Source organism: Coregonus clupeaformis, unplaced genomic scaffold (genome assembly GCF_020615455.1).
Source record: "Coregonus clupeaformis isolate EN_2021a unplaced genomic scaffold, ASM2061545v1 scaf0397, whole genome shotgun sequence".
Taxonomy (NCBI): domain Eukaryota; kingdom Metazoa; phylum Chordata; class Actinopteri; order Salmoniformes; family Salmonidae; genus Coregonus; species Coregonus clupeaformis.
Window position 1 is genome coordinate 340,233 of NW_025533852.1, and position 19,990 is coordinate 360,222.

Genomic DNA, 19,990 nt, shown 5'->3' on the forward strand with positions numbered 1-19,990 from the left:
CACTGATCATTCCATACCACACAAATGTATTCAATTATTTATTTACTAACTAATAAAAAATGATAACACAAGATGCAAACACATACACGGTATAGGTAGGGATTAGAAACTTAATACAATGAAAACGGGTCCCTAGCGGACTAACACAATATGACACTTGTTACAAAAGATGGCGAGTTAAAGAGAGAGAGAAAAACACGCTCTCTGAGCTCCCTCTGCGTGGCTAGTTACGAGGCAAAAGTATTATTATCACTATGATTTTGTTAGAAAGCTAAAATCACATTCCTATCTTCGCGAAAACATTGTCTTCCTCCTTGATATTTTCTACCCAAGGTAAAGGATTTAAACCTGATATCCACAGTGTAAAAGCTCTTCAAGTCACATTGTTTTCGTTCTAACGCCTTTATACAATGTTTAATGACATCACAAAATATACATTACTTTTCCATATTCCATTTCTCATTATTCCCAATTTTTGGATACTGAAATATATTGTTCCAATGTTCATTGTTGGATGTTGAAGTTTTTGGGCGGCAAAAGTCTCTGAAACAAAGGACATTCCTTTCACCATACTAGCCAGCCAGAGATAGATTCTCCTATCTCTAATTTATGGCAGTATTATGGTGTAAAAACCGGCACAGCCACCCCCCGTGGGTAAGAGGGTCTGGTTGTTGTTGGCCATTTACCAAGCTGATACGAGGCCTTTGAGCATCACCAAGGGAGAGTCATGACACTATGTTTTGTAGTAAAAAAAGATGGAGAAAGATAATTTCCAAAGACATTCTATAACGCTCCCTTTCCTCTCCAAAGTTCTCAGTGAGAAACAATAGGATTACAACAGTGTTACTCTTTCTTCATTTGATCAAATTCACTGTTACTACTTCCTTTATGAGGTGAGAATGAAGTGATGGAGTGACTTTAATCTTAGCTGGTCTGAGACATCTGATGAGGCTTCTCTCCTTTATGTATACGTTGATGTGTTTTTAAGGTAGTCAATTGGGAGAAACTCTTCCCACAGTCAGAGCAGAAGTAAGGCTTCTCTCCTGTGTGTCTTCTCTGATGAATTTTTAACTCAGTTGATGTTGTGAAACACTTCCCACAGTCAGAGCAGAAGAAAGGCTTCTCTCCTTTATGTATACGTTGGTGTATTTTTAAGCTGCCCTGTTGGGAGAAACTCTTCCCACAGTCAGAGCATGAGTAAGGCTTCTCTCCTGTGTGTCCTCTTTGATGAACCTTTAGCTCGGTTGATGTTGTGAAGCACTTCCCACAGTCAGAGCAGGAGTAAGGCTTCTCTCCTGTGTGTTTACGTTGGTGTATTTTTAAGCTGCTCTGTTGGGAGAAACCCTTCCCACAGTCAGAGCAGGAGTAAGGCTTCTCACCTGTGTGTATTCGCTGGTGACATTTTAAGTGGATCTGTTGAGAGAAACTCTTCCCACAGTCAGAACAGGAGTAAGGCTTATCTCCTGTGTGTATACGTTGGTGTGTTTTAAAGTTGCTCTGTTGAGAGAAACTCTCCCCACAGTCAGAGCAGTAGTAAGGTTTCTCTCCAGTGTGCACTCTCTGATGAACTGTCAGAGTCCTTGATGTTATGAAACTCCTCCCACAGTCAGAGCAGAAGTAAGGCTTCTCTCCTGTGTGTGTTCTCTGATGAACTCTTAGCTCAGTTGATGTTGTGAAGCATTTTCCACAGTCAGAGCAGTAGTAAGGTTTCTCTCCAGTGTGCACTCTCTGATGAACTGTCAGAGTCGTTGATGTTATGAAACTCCTCCCACAGTCAGAGCAGAAGTAAGGCTTCTCTCCTGTGTGTGTTCTCTGATGAACTCTTAGCTCAGTTGATGTTGTGAAGCATTTTCCACAGTCAGAGCAGTAGTAAGGCTTCTCTCCTCTGTGTATACGTTCGTGTGTTTTTAAGTTGCTCTGATGAGAGAAACGCTCCCCACAATCAGAGCAGGAGTAAGGTTTCTCTCCAGTGTGCACTCTCTGATGAACTGTCAGAGCCTGTGATGTTTTTAAACTCTTCCCACAGTCAGTGCAGGAATACAAATTATCTCCTGTGTGTATTCTTATGTGTATTTTTAGCTTTGATAGAATTGGGAAAATCTCCTCACAATGTGGGCAGTGGTGAGACCTCTTAGCTCTGTGATCTTCCAGCTGTTGCTCTCTGGATGTAGAGAATGTCTCAACATGGTCTCCTGTGTGAACGACATCAGAAAACCAGTCAGTTGGTGTGATATACATATTACTTAATATCAGTAGGCTGTCCTCGACTAAAACAAATCCTGCTCGACCGAGAGTCATCTGTTCTTTTGACCAATCGATTGGTATAAAATGTTAAAACGTGTATTTTCCCATATACAGTGGGGAGAACAAGTATTTGATACACTGCCGATTTTGCAGGTTTTCCTACTTATAAAGTATGTAGAGGTCTGTAATTTTTATCATAGGTACACTTCAACTGGGAGAGACGGAATCTAAAACAAAAATCCAGAAAATCACATTGTATGATTTTTAAGTAATTAATTTGCATTTTATTGCATGACATAAGTATTTGATACATCAGAAAAGCAGAACTTAATATTTGGTACAGAAACCTTTGTTTGCAATTACAGAGATCATACGTTTCCAGTAGGTCTTGACCAGGTTTGCACACACTGCAGCAGGGATTTTGGCCCACTCCTCCATACAGACCTTCTCCAGATCCTTCAGGTTTCGGGGCTGTCGCTAGGCAATACGGACTTTCAGCTCCCTCCAAATATTTTCTATTGGGTTCAGGTCTGGAGACTGGCTAGGCCACTCCAGCACCTTGAGATGCTTCTTACGGAGCCACTCCTTAGTTGCCCTGGCTGTGCGTTTCGGGTCGTTGTCATGCTGGAAGACCCAGCCACGACCCATCTTCAATGATCTTACTGAGGGAAATAGGTTGTTGGCCAAGATCTCGCGAAACATGGCCCCATCCATCCTCCCCTCAATACGGTGCAGTCATCCTGTCCCCTTTGCAGAAAAGCATCCCCAAAGAATGATGTTTCCACCTCCATGCTTCACGGTTGGGATGGTGTTCTTGGGGTTGTACTCATCCTTCTTCTTCCTCCAAACATGCCGAGTGGAGTTTAGACCAAAAAGCTATATTTTTGTCTCATCAGACCACATGACCTTCTCCCATTCATCCTCTGGATCATCCAGATGGTCATTGGCAAACTTCAGACGGGCCTGGACATGCGCTGGCTTGAGCAGGGGGACCTTGCGTGCGTTGCAGGATTTTAATCCATGACGGCGTAGTGTGTTACTAATGGTTTTCTTTGAGACTGTGGTCCCAGCTCTCTTCAGGTCATTGACCAGGTCCTGCCGTGTAGTTCTGGGCTGATCCCTCACCTTCCTCATGATCATTGATGCCCCACTAGGTGAGATCTTGCATGGAGCCCCAGACTGAGGGTGATTGACCGTCATTTTGAACTTCTTCCATTTTCTAATAAACAGTTGTTGCCTTCTCACCAAGCTGCTTGCCTATTGTCCTGTAGCCCATCCCAGCCTTGTGCAGGTCTACAATTTTAACCCTGATGTCCTTACACAGCTCTCTGGTCTTGGCCATTGTGGAGAGGTTGGAGTCTGTTTGATTGAGTGTGTGGACAGGTGTCTTTTATACAGGTAACGAGTTCAAACAGGTGCAGTTAATACAGGTAATAAGTGGAGAACAGGAGGGCTTCTTAAAGAAAAACTAATAGGTCTGTGAGAGCCTGAATTTTTACTGGTTGGTAGGTGATCAAATACTTATGTCATGCAATAAAATGCAAATTAATTACTTAAAAATCATACAATGTGATTTTCTGGATTTTTGTTTTAGATTCCGTCTCTCACAGTTGAAGTGTACCTATGATAAAACAATTACAGACCTCTACATGCTTTGTAAGTAGGAAAACCTGCAAGATCGGCAGTGTATCAAATACTTGTTCTCCCCACTGTATAGACACACCCTGTGTTTGAATCAAATCAACTATATGTAGGCTACTGAGCTTGACTGATGCTTTAAGTACTGCAATAAAAAAAATCAAGACAAATTACTAAAGAGAGAGCCAGAGATCAACATAGCCTAACCAGATGAATAAAACCAGTTCCCGACACTCCTCCTCCGCCCGCTGCTGCTGCTGGCCTTCTCAGATTCTGCCGTTACCGTCCTGAAGTTGCCGGTAATAGGATACCAGCGGTCGGCAACCTTTTCCATTTGGAGTGCCAAATTATCGTACCATTTCTACTGATCTGCGTGCCAGTTATGATTTTAATATGCACATTTTCGTGGAACCGTTTTTAAAAATGTATAATGGTCTTTATATCTCAAATCAACGTCATGTGGTTAATACAAATTACATCTAAATTAAAATGATACAATTCTAAAAGTTACTTCTATTTCCATTGCCAATATGTAAAAATGGCCTACTGTACATAAAGACAACAAATAAAAACATTGCAGCCTGCAGGTAGGAAATATCCTGATGAAAATAAATCTCCTATAAATCACATTGGCTACACATGGCCTGTCTGCAAGGAACTTGAAACATTGCATCAACTATTAATTTGGTCTGGCATGTGCTAGCAAACCTCCAACATTGTATAAAATATGCTGGGCCCTCAGAGTTTCCCGTGCCAGTGAGCTCAGGAAAGACAGACACAGCTGTAGGCTATTTTGCGCAAGGGATAAGAAGTAATCAGGTAGGCCTATTTCATGACTTTTCCACAGGATCAGAGTATGACATTTTTTCCCCTTTCATGCTGAGCCATTATCGGAAGGGAGAGAGCTGGAAAGATTTTTTAAATAGGCTACATTGAGGAACGATTGTCATTCTTACTGGATGTCAAAACAGACTTTGTTTACTTTCTGTTTGAGGCGAAGAAAAAATTACTTTGAGAAAGTCCACAGTGATGGTAAGTTATGACAATCAAATTTGGAAAGAAGTTGAGGGTGCTCAACCAACGTGAGTAGAGGTGCAACCTAAAAATGTGTAAACATCATTGGACAGGAAAAGGCGCAACACTCGCCCACCATTAAAAAATATTAGTTTTATTAAGCACGTTTAAAAGATTGATGCCATTCAAACGTCAATCTTTTAAACTTGCTTAATAAAAAACGTTTTAAATGTTATGGTGAGCAAGAGTTGCGCCTTTTCCTGTCCAATGAGTTAAGATAATCAGAAATAGTATCCGATCCCCAAGTGGGCAGATCCCCACGGCCTCCACAATGGATTAGTCCACTCAGACAAGTGTGCATCAGACAGGGGTCTTGTGTGCCATCCCCACAGCCTCCGCAATGGATTAGTCCACTCAGACAGGTGTGAATCAGACAGGGGTCTTCTGTGCCATACATTTGTAAAAGTTTAAGAACACCTACTCATTCAAGGGTTTTTCTTAAATGTTTACTATTTTCTACATTGTAGAATAATAGTGAAGACATCAAAACTAAGAAATAACACATATGGAATCATGTAACCCCTACCTGTCCCAGACCTGCTGTTTTCGACTCTTAATGATCGGATATGAATTGCCAACTGAGAGACCTGAGCCCTAGGACCATACGTCGGGACTGCCGGCCGTGGTGACTCCTTGCTGTCCCCAGTCCGCCTGGCCTTGCTGCTATTCCAGTTTCAACTGTTCTGCCTGCGGTTATGGAACCCCTACCTGTCCCAGACCTGCTGTTTTTAAACTCTTAATGATCGGCTATGAAAAGCCAACTGAGATTTATTCCTGATTATTATTTGACCATGCTTGTCACTTATGAACATTTTTGAACATCTTGGCATGGTTCTGTTATAATCTCCACCCGGCACAGCCAGAAGAGGACTGGCCACCCCTCATAGCCTGGTTCCTCTCTAGGTTTCTTCCTAGGTTTTGGCCTTTCTAGGGAGTTTTTCCTAGCCACCGTGCTTCTACACCTGCATCACTAGCTGTTTGGGGTTTTAGGCTGGGTTTCTGTACAGCACTTCGAGATATCAGCTGATGTATGAAGGGCTATATAAAATAAAATTGATTGATTGATTGATTGATCTTCTTTGCCCTCCACAGAGATAATCTGCAATGCATATGTAATGGATTGAAAAACTTAGACACTAAAACAGACACCCCTTTATTTATTTTTAACCAAGGTTTATTTGTCTAGCTAATCAATCTCACTTTTATATTCTACATGCTTTAGCAGTAGTTAGTCTATCAATCCAATAGATGTCGCTGACTGTTGCACTGTGATAGTGGGGGACAAGAAGTTCCGGGTTGACGCGCATCATTCTTCATAATAAAGAAAACGCCAGAACGCAGCTGTCCATTTCTCATTATTACTAGAGGTATGTAATAGCACGTTTAAACTCTCTAATATCGAAAGAACGTCATAACATGTTAGATAACAAATCCGTCAAGGTATAATCACGTTTGGGAAATGATGTAGTAACCAAAAAAGTGTTAAACAAATCAAAATATATTTTATTTTTGAGATTTGTCAAATAGCCACCCTTTGCCTTGATGACAGCTTCAAATCAAATCAAATTGTATTATTCACATGCGCCAAATACAACCTTGCAGTGAAATGCTTACTTACCAGCCCTTAACCAACAATGCAGTTTTAAGAAAGAATACCCCCCATAAAATCACAAAAAAATACAATATAAAATTATACGAAATAAAAGTAACAAATAATTAAAGAGCAGCAGTAAGAATAACAATAGCGAGACTATATACAGGGGGTACCGGTACCAAGTCAATGTGCGGGGGCACCGGTTAGTCAAGGTAATATGTAGGTAGAGTTATGAAAGTGACTATGCATAGATAATAAACAGAAAGTAGCAGGTGGGGGAATGCAAATAGTCAGGTTGCCATTTGATTAGATGTTTAGGAGACTTGGTGCTCCGGTACCGCTTGCCGTGCGGTAGCAGAGAGAACAGTGTATGACTAGGGTGGCTTGAGTCTTTGACAATTTTAGGGCCTTCCTCTGACACCGCCTGGTATAGAGGTCCTGGATGGCAGGAAGCTTGGCCTCAGTGATGTAATGGGCCGTACGCACTACCCTTGGTAGTGCCTTGCGGTCGGAGGCCGAGCAGTTGCCATACCAGGCAGTGATGCAACCAGTCAGCTTGCTCTCGATGGTGCAGCTGTAGAACCTTTTGAGGATCTGAGGACCCATGCCGAATATTTTCAGGCTCCTTAGGGGTAATAGGATTTGTTGTGCCCTCTTCATGACTGTCTTGGTGTGTTTGGACCATGTTAGTTTGTTGGTGATGTGGACACCAAGGAACTTGAAGCTCTCAATCTGCTCCGCTACAGCCCCGTCGATGAGAATGGGGGAATGCTCGGTCCTCTTTTTTTTCTTGTAGTCCACAATCATCTCTTTTGTCTTGATCACGTTGAGGGAGAGGTCGTTATCCTGGCACCACACGGCCAGGTCTCTGACCTCCTCCCTATAGGCTGTCTCGTCGTTGTCGGTGATCAGGCCAACCACTGTTGTGTCATCGGCAAACTTAATGATGGTGTTGGAGTCGTGCCTGGCCATGCAGTCATGAGTGAACAGGGAGTACAGGAGGGGACTGAGCACGCACCCCTGAGGATCAGCGTGGCGGATGTGTTGTTACCTACCCTTACCACCTGGCGGCGGCCCGTCAGGAAGTCCAGGATCCAGTTGCAGAGGGAGGTGTTTAGTCCCAGGGTCCTTAGCGTAGTGATGAGCTTTGAGGGCACTATGGTGTTGAACGCTGAGCTGTAGTCAATGAATAGCATTCTCACATAGGTGTGAAAGGGCAGTGTGGAGCGTAATAGAGATTGCATCATCTGTGGATCTGTTGGGGCGGTATGCAAATTGGAGTGGGTCGAGGGTTTCTGGGATTATGTTGTTGATGTGAGCTATGACCAGCCTTTCAAAGCACTTAATGGCTACAGACGTGAGTGCTACGGGTCGGTAGTCATTTAGGCAGGTTACCTTAGTGTTCTTGGGCACAGGGACTATGGTGGTCTGCTTGAAACATGTTGGTATTACAGACTCAGACAGGGAGAGGTTGAAAATGTCAGTGAAGACACTTGCCAGTTGGTCAGCGCATGCTCGGATTACACGTCCTGGTAATGCGTTTGTTGACTTGTTTAAAGGTCTTACTCCATCGGCTACGGAGAGCGTGATCACACAGTCGTCCGGAACAGCTGATGCTCTCATGCATGTTTCAGTGTTACTTGCCTCGAAGCGAGCATAGAAGCAATTTAGCTCGTCTGGTAGTCTCGTGTCACTGGGCAGCTCACGGCTGTGCTTCCATTTCTAGTCTATAATAGTTTGCAAGCCCTGCCACATCTGACGAGCGTCGGAGCCGGTGTAGTATGATTCGATCTTAGTCCTGTATTGACGCTTTGCCTGTTTGATGGTTCATCGGAGGGCATAGCGGGATTTCTTATCAGCTTCCGGGTTAGAGTCCTGCTCCTTGAAAGCGGCAGCTCTACCCTTTAGCTCAGTGCGGATGTTGCCTGTAATCCATGGCTTCTGGTTGGGGTATGTACGTACAGTCACTGTGGGGACGACGTCATCGATGCACTTATTGATGAAGCCAGTGACTGATGTGGTGTACTCCTCAATGCCATCAGAAGAATCCCGGAACATATTCCAGTCTGTGCTAGCAAAACAGTCCTGTAGCTTAGCATCTGCTTCATCTGACCACTATTTTATTGATCGAGTCACTGGTGATTCCTGCTTTAGTTTTTGCTTGTAAGCAGGAATCAGGAGGATATCATTATGGTCAGATTTGCCAAATGGCATTCTCTCAACCAGCTTCATGAGGTAGTCACCTGGAATGCATTTCAATTAACAGGTGTGCCTTCTTAAAAGTTAATTTGTGGAATTAATGCATTTGAGCCAATCAGTTCTGTTGTGACAAGGTATACAGAAGATAGCCCTATTTGGTAAAAGACCAAGTCCATATTATGGCAAGAACAGCTCAAATAAGCAAATAGAAACGCCAGTCCATCATTACTTTAAGACATGAAGGTCAGTCAATACTGACAATTTCAAGAAGTTTCTTTAAGTGCAGTCGCAAAAACCATCAAGCACTATGATGAAACTGGCTCTCATGAGGACCGCCACAGGAATGGAAGACCCAGAGTTACCTCTGCTGCAGAGGATAAGTTCATTAGAGTTACCAGCCTCAGAAATTGCAGCCCAAATAAATGATTCACAGAGTTCAAGTAACAGACACATCTCAACATCAACTGTTCAGAGGAGACTGTGTGAATCAGGCCTTCGTGGTCAATTTGCTGCAAAGAAACCACTACTAAAGGACACCAATAAGAAGAAAAGACTTGCTTCCGCCAAGAAACACGAACAATGGACATTAGACCGGTGGAAATTTGTCCTCTGGTCTGGAGTCCAAATTGGTGTTCTGGTTCCAACCGCCATGTCTTTGTGAGATGCGGTGTGGGTGAACGGATGATCTCCTCATGTGTATTTCCCACCGTAAAGCATGGAGGAGGAGGTGTTATGGTGTGGGGGTGCTTTGCTGGTGACACTGTAATTTATTTAGAATTCAAAGCACACTTAACCAGCATGGCTACCACAGCATTCTGCAGCGATACGCCATCCCATCTGGTTTGGGCTTAGTGGGACTATCATTTGTTTTGTTTTTTTTGAAAACTCTGTTTATTAAGTTTTACACACACACAGACAAGACAAAGCAATATAAATAATATACTCAACTAGAAAAAATACAAATAATACATATAAAAAAAAATAACTTTAAAGATACCATACTTTAGACAAGTTAAACACACCAGGCAGAAGGCTACAAAAGGTTAAAGGGCAATCTATAGTATAGGGACAGAGCAAACACCTCACCATTGTTCCTGTAAACAGTCAAGGGATGGGGTGGAGAAATGCAACCACTCACAGACAGTCAAGGCCACAGACCAACCATCCACTGGACCAAAAATAAAAAGTTTACAATGCTTTAAAATAAAAAATGAATATTAATAATTTTATGTAGGCGTGAACAGAATTAAAAAATAAAAATAACTGGGAAAAACAAGCTCACACCTTAGTCTCTGCCCGGGCAAGATGAACAAGGCATCCGCAGATCACAATCAATAAGCACATCAACCTTAATGCCCCCACCCCCACCCCAGAAAAAAAACACAGAGAAATGCTCATCCAACCCCTAAGTCACAGGGGGTCAAATACAGACTTATTTTGGTTTTAATAGGAATGCCATCAGAGGATGGACTGTTTAAAGTAAGACCGGAATGGAGCCCAAGCCTCATTAAACAGTTTGGGGTTCCCACGTGAATTGAATTGAATTTTTTTCTAGTTTCAGAGAGCACAACACATCTCTCACCCAATATTTATAAGATGGGGGAGCTGCCATCTTCCAGTTCTGTAGTATTAGCCGTCTAGCTAAAAGAGTTGTATAAGCAACAGTGTCCGACTGGATTCTTGACAGGGGGGTGCTTATGGGCAGTACTCCAAAAAGGGCTGTAAGGGGAGAGGGATCTATAACAGTGTTATATATATCAGAGAAACATTTAAATATTAATTCCCAGAAACCTGACAGTTTATGACAGCCCCAGAACATATGCAACAGTGTGGCCGGATCAATTTTACATCTGACACAGGTAGGATCAAAATCAGAGAATATTCTTCCAAGTCTGGCCCCAGACCAGTGGATACGGTGAACCACCTTGAATTGAATGAGGCTGTGTCTAGTGCTAAAAGAGGACGAATGCACCCTGCGCAGCACAGATTCCCAGGTGTCTTCCCCAAGTTCCTCCCCCAAATCCTTTTCCCATCGAGTCTTTAAAGGCACCAAAGAAGGGTTCTGTAAGTCATGAATGATTGCATATACATCTGAAATTGCGCCCTAGGAAGCTTGTTCAGCTCCAGGATGCTCTCTATAGCTGTATTCACAGGCCTATGGGGAAATTCAGGTGTGTTAGCTCTGACAAAGTTCCTAGTCTGGAGATAGCGGAAAAAGTGGGATTGGGGGAGGTTGAACCTTTCCTGTAGCTGAGCAAAAGAGGCAAATGTATCATCAAAGAATAATTGGGCTAGTGAGGAGAGGCCTAATGAGTGCCAGATGTCAAAAGCCCCATCATTCAAAGATGGAGGAAATAAAATGTTCTGATTGATTGGGCCTGATAGAGAAAAGCCTCGGAGGCCAAAGGCTAAGCGGAACTGATTCCAAATTTTAAGAGACTGCTTTACAATTGGGTTGACACACCTTTTGCCTAGGGACACTGGGAGAGACGAGCACAACACAGAAGAAAGTGCAGCAGGTTTACACGATTCAGACTCCATCTGGACCCAGATTGGTCTAGGGCCAGTAGGATCAGTCTGCAGCCAGTACAGAAGGGCTCTGAAATTTGCAGCCCAATAGTATGTCTGAAAATTTGGTGAGCTAAACCCCCAATGACTTAGGCTTCTGTAAATGTTTTCTACCAATCCGTGGTACCTTGCCATCCCAAATAAAATGCATGAATGTTTGATCCAGTGAAAAAAAAAAAGATTTTGGAATAAAAATGGGTAGACATTGAAATAAATATAGACATTTGGGCAACACACTCATTTTAATGACATTAATCCTTCCGATAAGAGAAAGAGGTAGCGCATTCCAAAAAGCAAAAGATTGTTTCAAACTGTCTGTTAGAGCAACCAAGTTTTCCTGAAACAGATTTGAATATTTCCTTGTCACTTTAACTCCCAAGTAGGTGAATTGATCCCGGACAATCCTAAACTGAGAACTTGTAAAAGAGCACTTTAAAGCAGCCTTGTTTACAGGAAAAAAGCTCACTCTTGCCTAGATTCAGCTTGTACCCGAGATTGATCCAAACCTTTTAAGAACAGATAAGGCACGTGGCAATGAGGTATCAGGGTTAGAGATAAACAAAAGGAGGTCATCCGCATATAGCGAGACTTTCTGCTCTGAGCCCGTCCGGATTATTCCTTGAATAGCATCATTAGAGCGTAATGCAATGGCGAGAGGTTCGATTGCCAAAGCAAACAACAAGGGGGAGAGTGGACAGCCCTGTCTGGATCCGCGGTGCAAGGGAAAATAGTCAGAGGACAAGTTGTTAGTCCGTACCGAAGCCATGGGGGAAAAATAAAGAATCTTTATCCACGCAATGAATTTGGGGCCAAAGCCAAATCTATAAAGGGTGGCTGTTAGGTAATCCCACTCAACGCGGTCAAACGCTTTTTCTGCATCAAGTGAGACCACCACCTCTGGGTCCTCCGACGCAGGGGAGTACAGTATATTCATAAGGCGCCTAATATTGAAAAACAAATGCCTATTTCTCACAAAGCCAGTCTGGTCAGAGTGTATTACTTGATGCATGAGCCTTCCATACGGATGGCTAAAAGCTTGGCTAGGATTTTGTAATCACAGTTTAAAGCTTGAGATTGGGCGATAGGATCCACATTCCAGGGGGTCTTTGTTTTTCTTTAATAGTAATGAAATTGAAGCCTGATAAAGACTAGGCGGTAGCTTTGAGGTATTAAGGCACTCTGCAAATAGTCGAGACAAGAATGGGCAAAGCAGACCAGAAAACGTCCTGTAAATTCGGTTGGAAAACCATCCCGGACCCGGTGATTTACCGCTTTTCATTGCGGACACTGCTGTTGCAATCCCCTCAGGTGTAAATTCTTCTTCTAGATAGTCATGGGTGTCTGTATCAATTGAAGGCATATTCAGGCCATTAAAGAAGGAATCAATCAGCAAAGGGTCTTGAGGGGGATTCAGAGGTGTATAGCGCAGAATAAAATTGTTTGAATTGATCATTGATCTCTTTATGTATAACTGTGGTGGCACCAGACGGGGTCCTTATTTGTGGGATTAAACGTGAGGCCTCAGATTTATGGATCTGATGTGCAAGGAGTTTACTGGCCTTGTCGCCTTGTTCATACACTCTGTACCGAGCTCGCAAGAGTAACTGTTCAGCTTGCCTGGTAGAAAGCTCATCAAATTCAGATTGGAGTAGTTGGCGCTCTTTATGCAGATCAGAGGAAGGAACCGTGGCATACTTCTCATCCAATGTGGCTATGGATTCGCTCAGGTCCCGAAGTCGCTGAGAACGAACTCTGTTTTGGTTGGCTGTATAAGAAATAATTTGGCCACGTAGGTATGCTTTGAGAGACTCCCATATGGTAGAGCAGGACATACCTGGTGTTGAATTAGTTTCTAGGGAATAAGGTGATTTCAGAAGAAATGAAATTGACAAACTCCTTATCTGAGAGTAAAATGGGGTTAAGACGCCATTGATAACACATAGGAGGTCGCTGGGGAAACTCTAGTTCAAGCACTAATGGTGAATGGTCCGAAATAACAATACTCTTGTAAGTACACTGCCGAAGGTTAGGCAAAAGTTTTTTTGTCCAAAAATAAGTAATCAATCCGGGAGTATGTTTGATGAACATGAGAATAAAAGGAATACTGTCTATCTGTAGGATGTAGGAAACGCCAGGCCTCAAACATGGCATATTTCTGAAGAAAGGCTTGAATAAGTAGGGCACATTTAGATGGGCCTGTAGTTGTTCGTGAGGACTTGTCAAGAACTGGGGACATTTTGCAGTTGAAATCCCCCCCTAAAATCAATAAATGAGAATCTAAATTGGGTATAGCAGACAAAAAGGAAGAAATGAAACTTGTGTCATCCCAATTGGGAGCATAAACACTAGCCAAAACAAGAGGGGTAGAAAACAGTTTACCGGTTACTATGACGTATCGTCCCTTAGGATCAGCGATAACCTCAGAAGCTACAAAGGGAGTGGCTTTATCAACTAAAATGGCAGCCCCTCTTGATTTACTATGAAAGTTAGAGTGGAACACTTGACCAACCCAGTCCCTACGCATCCTAAAGTGCTCACCAGTCCTCAAGTGAGTCTCTTGTAGAAATGCAACATTTGCATTCAAACCCTTTAAGTGTGTCAACACCCTCTTACGCTTCACTGGGTTATTAACCCCTTTGGTGTTCCACAAATGTACTTGATCGCATTGTTTTGGCCCCTCTGGGCATTCCCGTTATACAACCCTGTCATTAGAGCATAGAATGGAAAAGCAATGAGCGCCCAGAAACCCCAGAATAACTTGTCTCAGAGTAATAATGTACGGTGGTAGATGTTTGAGAAAAAAGTACCGAAAAAAACAAAAAAGACAGAATGACAACATTAGAACTGAACAATTCAACCCCTCCCCCACCCCCTCCCCCCATCCCAGACAGTACCTCCCCAAACGAGGTACAAGCCTAAATAGAGCATGTTCTCTTCGCACAGTATGTCTGTGAGAGTGCGGTCTTAAACCTAAACCCACAGTCCCGCTCTTTAAAGTCGTGTTTGTTAGTGGATCAAACAGCAAAAAGAGATAATCATTTTTTAAATAAAAGAAATTAAGGTGAATCCCTTGTGCAGACGAAATTACAAAAGCACCACTTGTAGATGTATATAATTATATTCCCAGTCTTATAACAGGCATTTGAGAGAGAAAATAAAGAAAATAAATAGAATGTATAAAGGCTCTCAGCCGAAAACCTAATTTGAAGTAAGGAAATCGTAGTAAGACAATCAAAAATGATAATCATTATTATTATTATAATAGTTGTCTAGTTGAATGCTGAGACAGCTTACAACCAAGACCAAAAAACTACGTGTGCGCAACGTTGAACGCTTGCTGGGCATAAATGACGCTCAGAACTTTAAAATTTAAGTGAAGACCCCAAAAAAACGTGTTGCCTCGGGAAGCATTTACTGTTTACTGGGTCAATGCAAACGGATGCAGTAAGCAAATAACCAAGAATATTTTGAGTCACTGAGACACTATGTAAACAAACTGAATAGGTGAGCAAGACAGCCTAGAAAACACAGGAGTATAGTAAGACCGCAATACAATGAAATTAAAATGACTGAATGCTTGTAAGGCAAGCACACTAGATGATCAAAACATTAGATCACATCAAATAAGCCTGAATGGGTACGCCAACCCCCAACTATACAAAATTAGCATGTTGTAGCTAAACATAATTGTACCACAGGTGGGTTACTTACTATCCACAGTTCGCTAGCAACAGTTGCTGAACTATGAGCAAGTTCAAGACTTCTTGATGTGACGTTGAATGTGAGAGAGAGCCTCATCCGAGATTCAAATGTGTAGTCTTTACCATCATGAGATAGCAATAAACGGGCGGGAATCGCAGTCCGTATTTCACACCTGGATGGTCCCGAAGTAGTCGTTTGGCCTGTCCGGAAAGCTGCGCGCTGCCTGGAAACAGTGGGGGAGTAGTCCTGGTAGATGGAGAAGCTCTGTCCTTGAAAGCTCAGAGTGGTATTGCGGGCTCGTCGAAGAATCTCCATCTTCTCATGGAAAAAGTGCACTCGAAGAATTATGTCACGGGGCCTCTCCCCATCCCGGGGCTTTGGGCGCAGCGACCGGTGGGCACGATCAATCAGGGGCTTTTCATCTAAGGCTAGAACATCTTTCAGCAGCCCAGAAACGAAATCCGTGGCGCGAGGCATTTCCGCTGACTCTGGGACTGATACAAGTCTCAGGTTATTGCGGCGAGAGAATCCCTCCAAACTTACACAGCTCTCCTTCACCTTTTCAAATCCGCAGCTAGGCGTTTCACGTCAGCCTCCAGGGATGTAGTTAAGTCGGAAACATTTGTAGCGAAGGTCTCCAGTGCTGCAATCGTTGTAGTGTGCGACTCCATTGTTGTTTTGAGTGATGCGATTGCCGGCACCGTCTCGTTCCGCAGGATGGTTAGATCTGCTTTTAAAGTATCAGAAACCTCCTTTATTCGGGCCTCAATCGTAGCAACCACCTCCGTTTTCATTTCAACTATCTCAGAGCGTAGTAGTTTGATGGCCTCGAGAATGTTCACTTCAGCGCCGCCAGGCTAGCCGCCCCCGGGTAGAGTATCAGTCCCCGGTCGTCAGGCTCAGGGGAGGGCGGTGATGAGAGTGTGTCTTGTAGGCCGGGTTTTCTCAAAGTCATGCTTTTGGCCTTATGTTTCGTCGACATGCTGATATTTGGAAGTAAAGTAGTCTTGGTTTTTACGAGAAGGGATCACCAAAATAATATATGAAAATAAATACGGTTTTGCTGCAAAATTCACATAAACTTTAAAAATACCACGGGAGCAAACGGAAAACACGTCAGTCGCACATGGCGTCCCTCCAATCCCCCTATCATTTGTTTTTCATCAGGACAATGACCCAACACACCTCCAGAGTGATGGAGTGCTGCATCAGATGACCTGGCCTCCACAATCCCCTGACCTTAACCAAATTGAGATGGTTTGGGATGATTCGGACCGCAGAGTGAAGGATAAGCAGTCAATAAGTGCTCAGCATATGTGGGAACTCCTTCAAGACTGTTGGAAAAGCATTCCAGGTGAAACTGGTTGAGAGAATGCCAAGAGTGTGCAAAGCTATCATCAAGGCGAATGGTGGCTATTTGAAGAATCTCAAATATAAAATATATTTTAATTTGTTTAACACTTTTTTGGTTACCACATGATTCCATATGTGTTTTTTAATAGTTTTGATGTTGTTAAATATTATTCTACCATGTAGAAAATTGTAAAAATAAAGAAAAACCCTTGAATAAGTAGGTGTTCTAAAACTTATGACCGGTAGTATATATATTTGCCAGTGCTCAACTAAAGAAAGCTTGGTCGACCAACAGCCTATCGACCAAAAAATCAACCAGTCGACTAAATGGGGTCAGCCCTAGAAGCAATTCAACAGCAAAAGGCAAAATGGGGCGGAAATTATAAGCCACATCATCCTCCACTCACTATCACAAGGGTTAGTAACTACACAGACTCATTTCATAGAACATTAAAACACTGGCAGTTTTTCTACTTCACTTTTTAGTCTAATCTCTGAGTGCTCCAGATAGCCCAGTCGTTCAGGGATATGTGCTGTCAAATTTACACAATTCAATAGACTGGGTCATTACATATGGAGGTCCAACTTCTGAAGATAACTTATAGATAGAACCTGCTCTTACCATGAGAAACAGATTTCCCAATCTTCTCCTCCTCTTCTTCATCTTTAATGTTGACATTCAGCTCCAGTGTTTGACTGCAGTCTTCCAGCTTCACTGATGCCATCTCTGGTTCCTGCAGTGCAAACTGGGCTACACTGTCACAATCAGGACCCAGTGACTGTAGGTTTGGACCCAGTGTGGAAGGAGAGAGGCAGGTTGGATTTGTCCTCACTGTTGATGTTACCGGCCTCAGACTTAATCTGAGTCGGCCTGTAGTAATAAAGAGAAACGGACACAAAAATTAGTCTTGAAAGTTCTGGCACTTACTTTATTCTCAAACTATATTAGATCAGGTAGCTAAGCATTGACAACAAACCATTCAATTCATATCACAAAGTTCACACTATAAATTAGGTTACACAACGTAAATGCACTTAACCTATTGTAAATGTCCTAAATTCATATACAATGCATTCGGAAAATATTCAGACCCCTTGACTTTTTCCACATTTTGTTACCTTACATCCTTATTGTAAAATTGATTAAATTGTTTTTTCCCCTCATCAATCTACAGACAATACCCCATAATGACAAAGCAAAAACAGCTTTGTAGAAGTTTTGGCAAATGTAAAAAATAAATAAATAAATGATAACACATTTACATAAGTATTCAGACCCTTTACTCAGTACTTCGTTATGACGCTACAAGCTTGGCACACCTGTATTTGGAGAGTTTCTCCCATTCTTCTCTGTAGATCCTCTTAAGCTCTTTCAGGTTGGATGGGGAGCATCGCTGCACAGCCATTTTCAGGTCTCTCCAGAGATGTTCGATCTGGTTCAAGTCCGGGCTCTGGCTGGGCCACTCAAGGACATTCAGAGACTTGTCCCAAAGGCACTCCAGCATTGTCTTGGCTGTGAGCTTAGGGTCGCTGTTGGAAGATGAACCTTCGCCCCAGTCTGAAGTCCTTAGTAGGTTTTCATCAAGGGTGATGCTGCCACCACCATGCTTCACTGTAAGGATGGTGCCAGGTTTCCTCCAAATGTAACACTTGGCATTAAAGCCAATGAGTTCAATCTTGGTTTCATCAGACCAGAGAATCTTGATTCTCATGGTCTGAGAGTCCTTTAGGTGCCTTTTGGCAAACTCCAAGCGGGCTGTCATGTGCCTTCTCCCCTAATTGCTCAGTTTGGCCGGACGGCCAGCTCTAGGAAGAGTCACTCCTGTCTCAGATCTCTACGGACAATTCCTTCGACCTCATGGCATGGTTTTTGCTCTGACATGCACTATCAACTGTGGGACCTTATATAGACAGGTGTGGGCCTTTCCAAATAATTTCCAATCAATTGAATCAAATGAATACCACAGTTGGACAACAATCAAGTTGTAGAAACATCTCAAGGATGATCAATGGAAACAAGATGCACCTGAGCTCAATTTTGAGTCTCATAGCAAAGGGTCTGAATACTTATGTAAATAAAGCATTTCTGTTGTGTATTTTCGCTTTGTCATTATGGGGTATTGTGTCTAGATTGATGGGGAAAAAATGAATTTCATCCATTTTAGAATAAGGCTAATGTAACAAAATGTGGAAAAAGGAAGGGGTCTGAATACTTTCCGAATGCACTGTAAGGAATTAGCAACTCGTTCTCATTCTGAGAAATAAGATAGGCCACTTGATTTCAACATCTGAACAAAGTGGACAGGCTAACATGCTTTTCAAACAGTTGGAGACAGACAGAATGGTGTGTTCATAACAATTCAACTGTTCAACCTTGTTAGCAAATAGATCCAAGTTGGCTAATCTTGACATATACAGATTAGCTGGTTAATCACTAGCACGTGGGCTTGAGAGATTGTTGATGAGACCTGTGTTCATTTTCTATAGCCTAATGCCTGCTACAAGAAGTTAGTCATTATTAGTGAATGTGCATTATGCAGTGTTCAAGTTACATTTGTAACCAAAAAGGGCATTTTTATAGACAGACTTGAAAGCCAGATCAGTAATTATTGCAAAAACAACAAAAAAGCAGGTTAAACTATTTTGATGAATTAATACAATAATTAGTGGGTCTTATGGTTGTGGATGGGTTATATTTAGCTTAGGTATAACTTCACAAGCCTTGAATTCATTAGATTGCTGACTGTTTGAAATACAGTGTATTTTACCTTTAATTGTACAATGCTTATTACTTAGAGAAAAACAAAATTGAGATATCTTGAATCACCAATAAGTTAATAAAAAACTCAAGATACAGCTGTATGATTTTTATTCCATATCGCCCGGCCCTGACAGAGTACATCAGAGTAAAGTAGAGTACAATACAGTACGTTATACTGTACTGTTGTTAAACTCCCGGACAACAGTGGTTTCAGAGTCCTGCAATAGAGTGAAGACTCTAATATTTGTGTAAACTCTACATAGTAGTGTTCTGTGGGTGTCACTGAGTAGGCTGAACAATCCATAGGTAGGGCTGTAGAGTGCAATATGAATGTCCAATACAAACAATAGCCCCTCCATACTTAACCAGAACGGGGTCAATATGGAAACCGGGTCCCAAAAAATATGTATATAATTATTTTTCGGGGGTTGGGCTTCAACCCCTGGTATCATATAAACACACATAAGACATGGAAACGTGTAGAATTGCAGGAAATTTGCTTTAAAACAGCTAAATGTTCACTCCGCCAACAAGAAGGTTGTGAACAGTTTGGGGTCGCAAGTGTGTTACTACGCCAATAAATGACAATATCCATCCGGAACTTTTCCACCTAGGAAATTTGTGTGACTGGACCTTCTCAAATAGTACTGGAGTACCCCTGTAATAGACTGACTGGGAGGGTGATTTTTCACAGTCAAAGTCCTGCAATAAGAGCTAAGACGCTAATATTTGTATAAACTCTTGAGAATTGTTTTCTGTGGGTGTAACCCGTTCCATGGGAGCACAATCCAACCCGTTTCATAAGTGCATATAAGAATGCCCCCAATGCATGGGTGGCAGGTAGCTTAGTGGTTAAG

At 42.4% G+C, this 19,990-nt stretch overlaps 1 protein-coding gene across 1 annotated transcript; it reads right to left on the reverse strand.

Annotated features, from left to right (window-relative positions):
* Positions 1–549: 549 nt before the first annotated feature.
* On the reverse strand, positions 550–15,496 carry LOC121559733 (zinc finger protein 239-like). Its single transcript, XM_045215221.1, has 3 exons — positions 15,251–15,496; positions 1,134–1,917; positions 550–1,049 (listed from the first exon to the last, which is right to left on the reverse strand). The coding sequence occupies exons 1-3, from the start codon at positions 15,494–15,496 to the stop codon at positions 925–927; spliced, it is 1,155 nt and encodes a 384-aa protein (XP_045071156.1). The 3' UTR covers positions 550–924.
* Between the last annotated feature and the right edge of the window lie 4,494 nt (positions 15,497–19,990).

Bases quoted from the DNA above. Each gene is read 5' to 3' on its own strand.
- LOC121559733 (XM_045215221.1), bottom strand. From the start codon at position 15,496: ATGCCTCGCGCCACGGATTTCGTTTCTGGGCTGCTGAAAGATGTTCTA. The intron at 1,918-15,250 runs GTTTCCAGGCAG...TTCTCTCATCAG, and splicing joins ACCAGGACTACTCCCCCACT to AGCAACTTAAAAACACACGA. The intron at 1,050-1,133 runs ATAAAGGAGAGA...ATCAGAGAAGAC, and splicing joins AAAAATACACCAACGTATAC to ACACAGGAGAGAAGCCTTAC.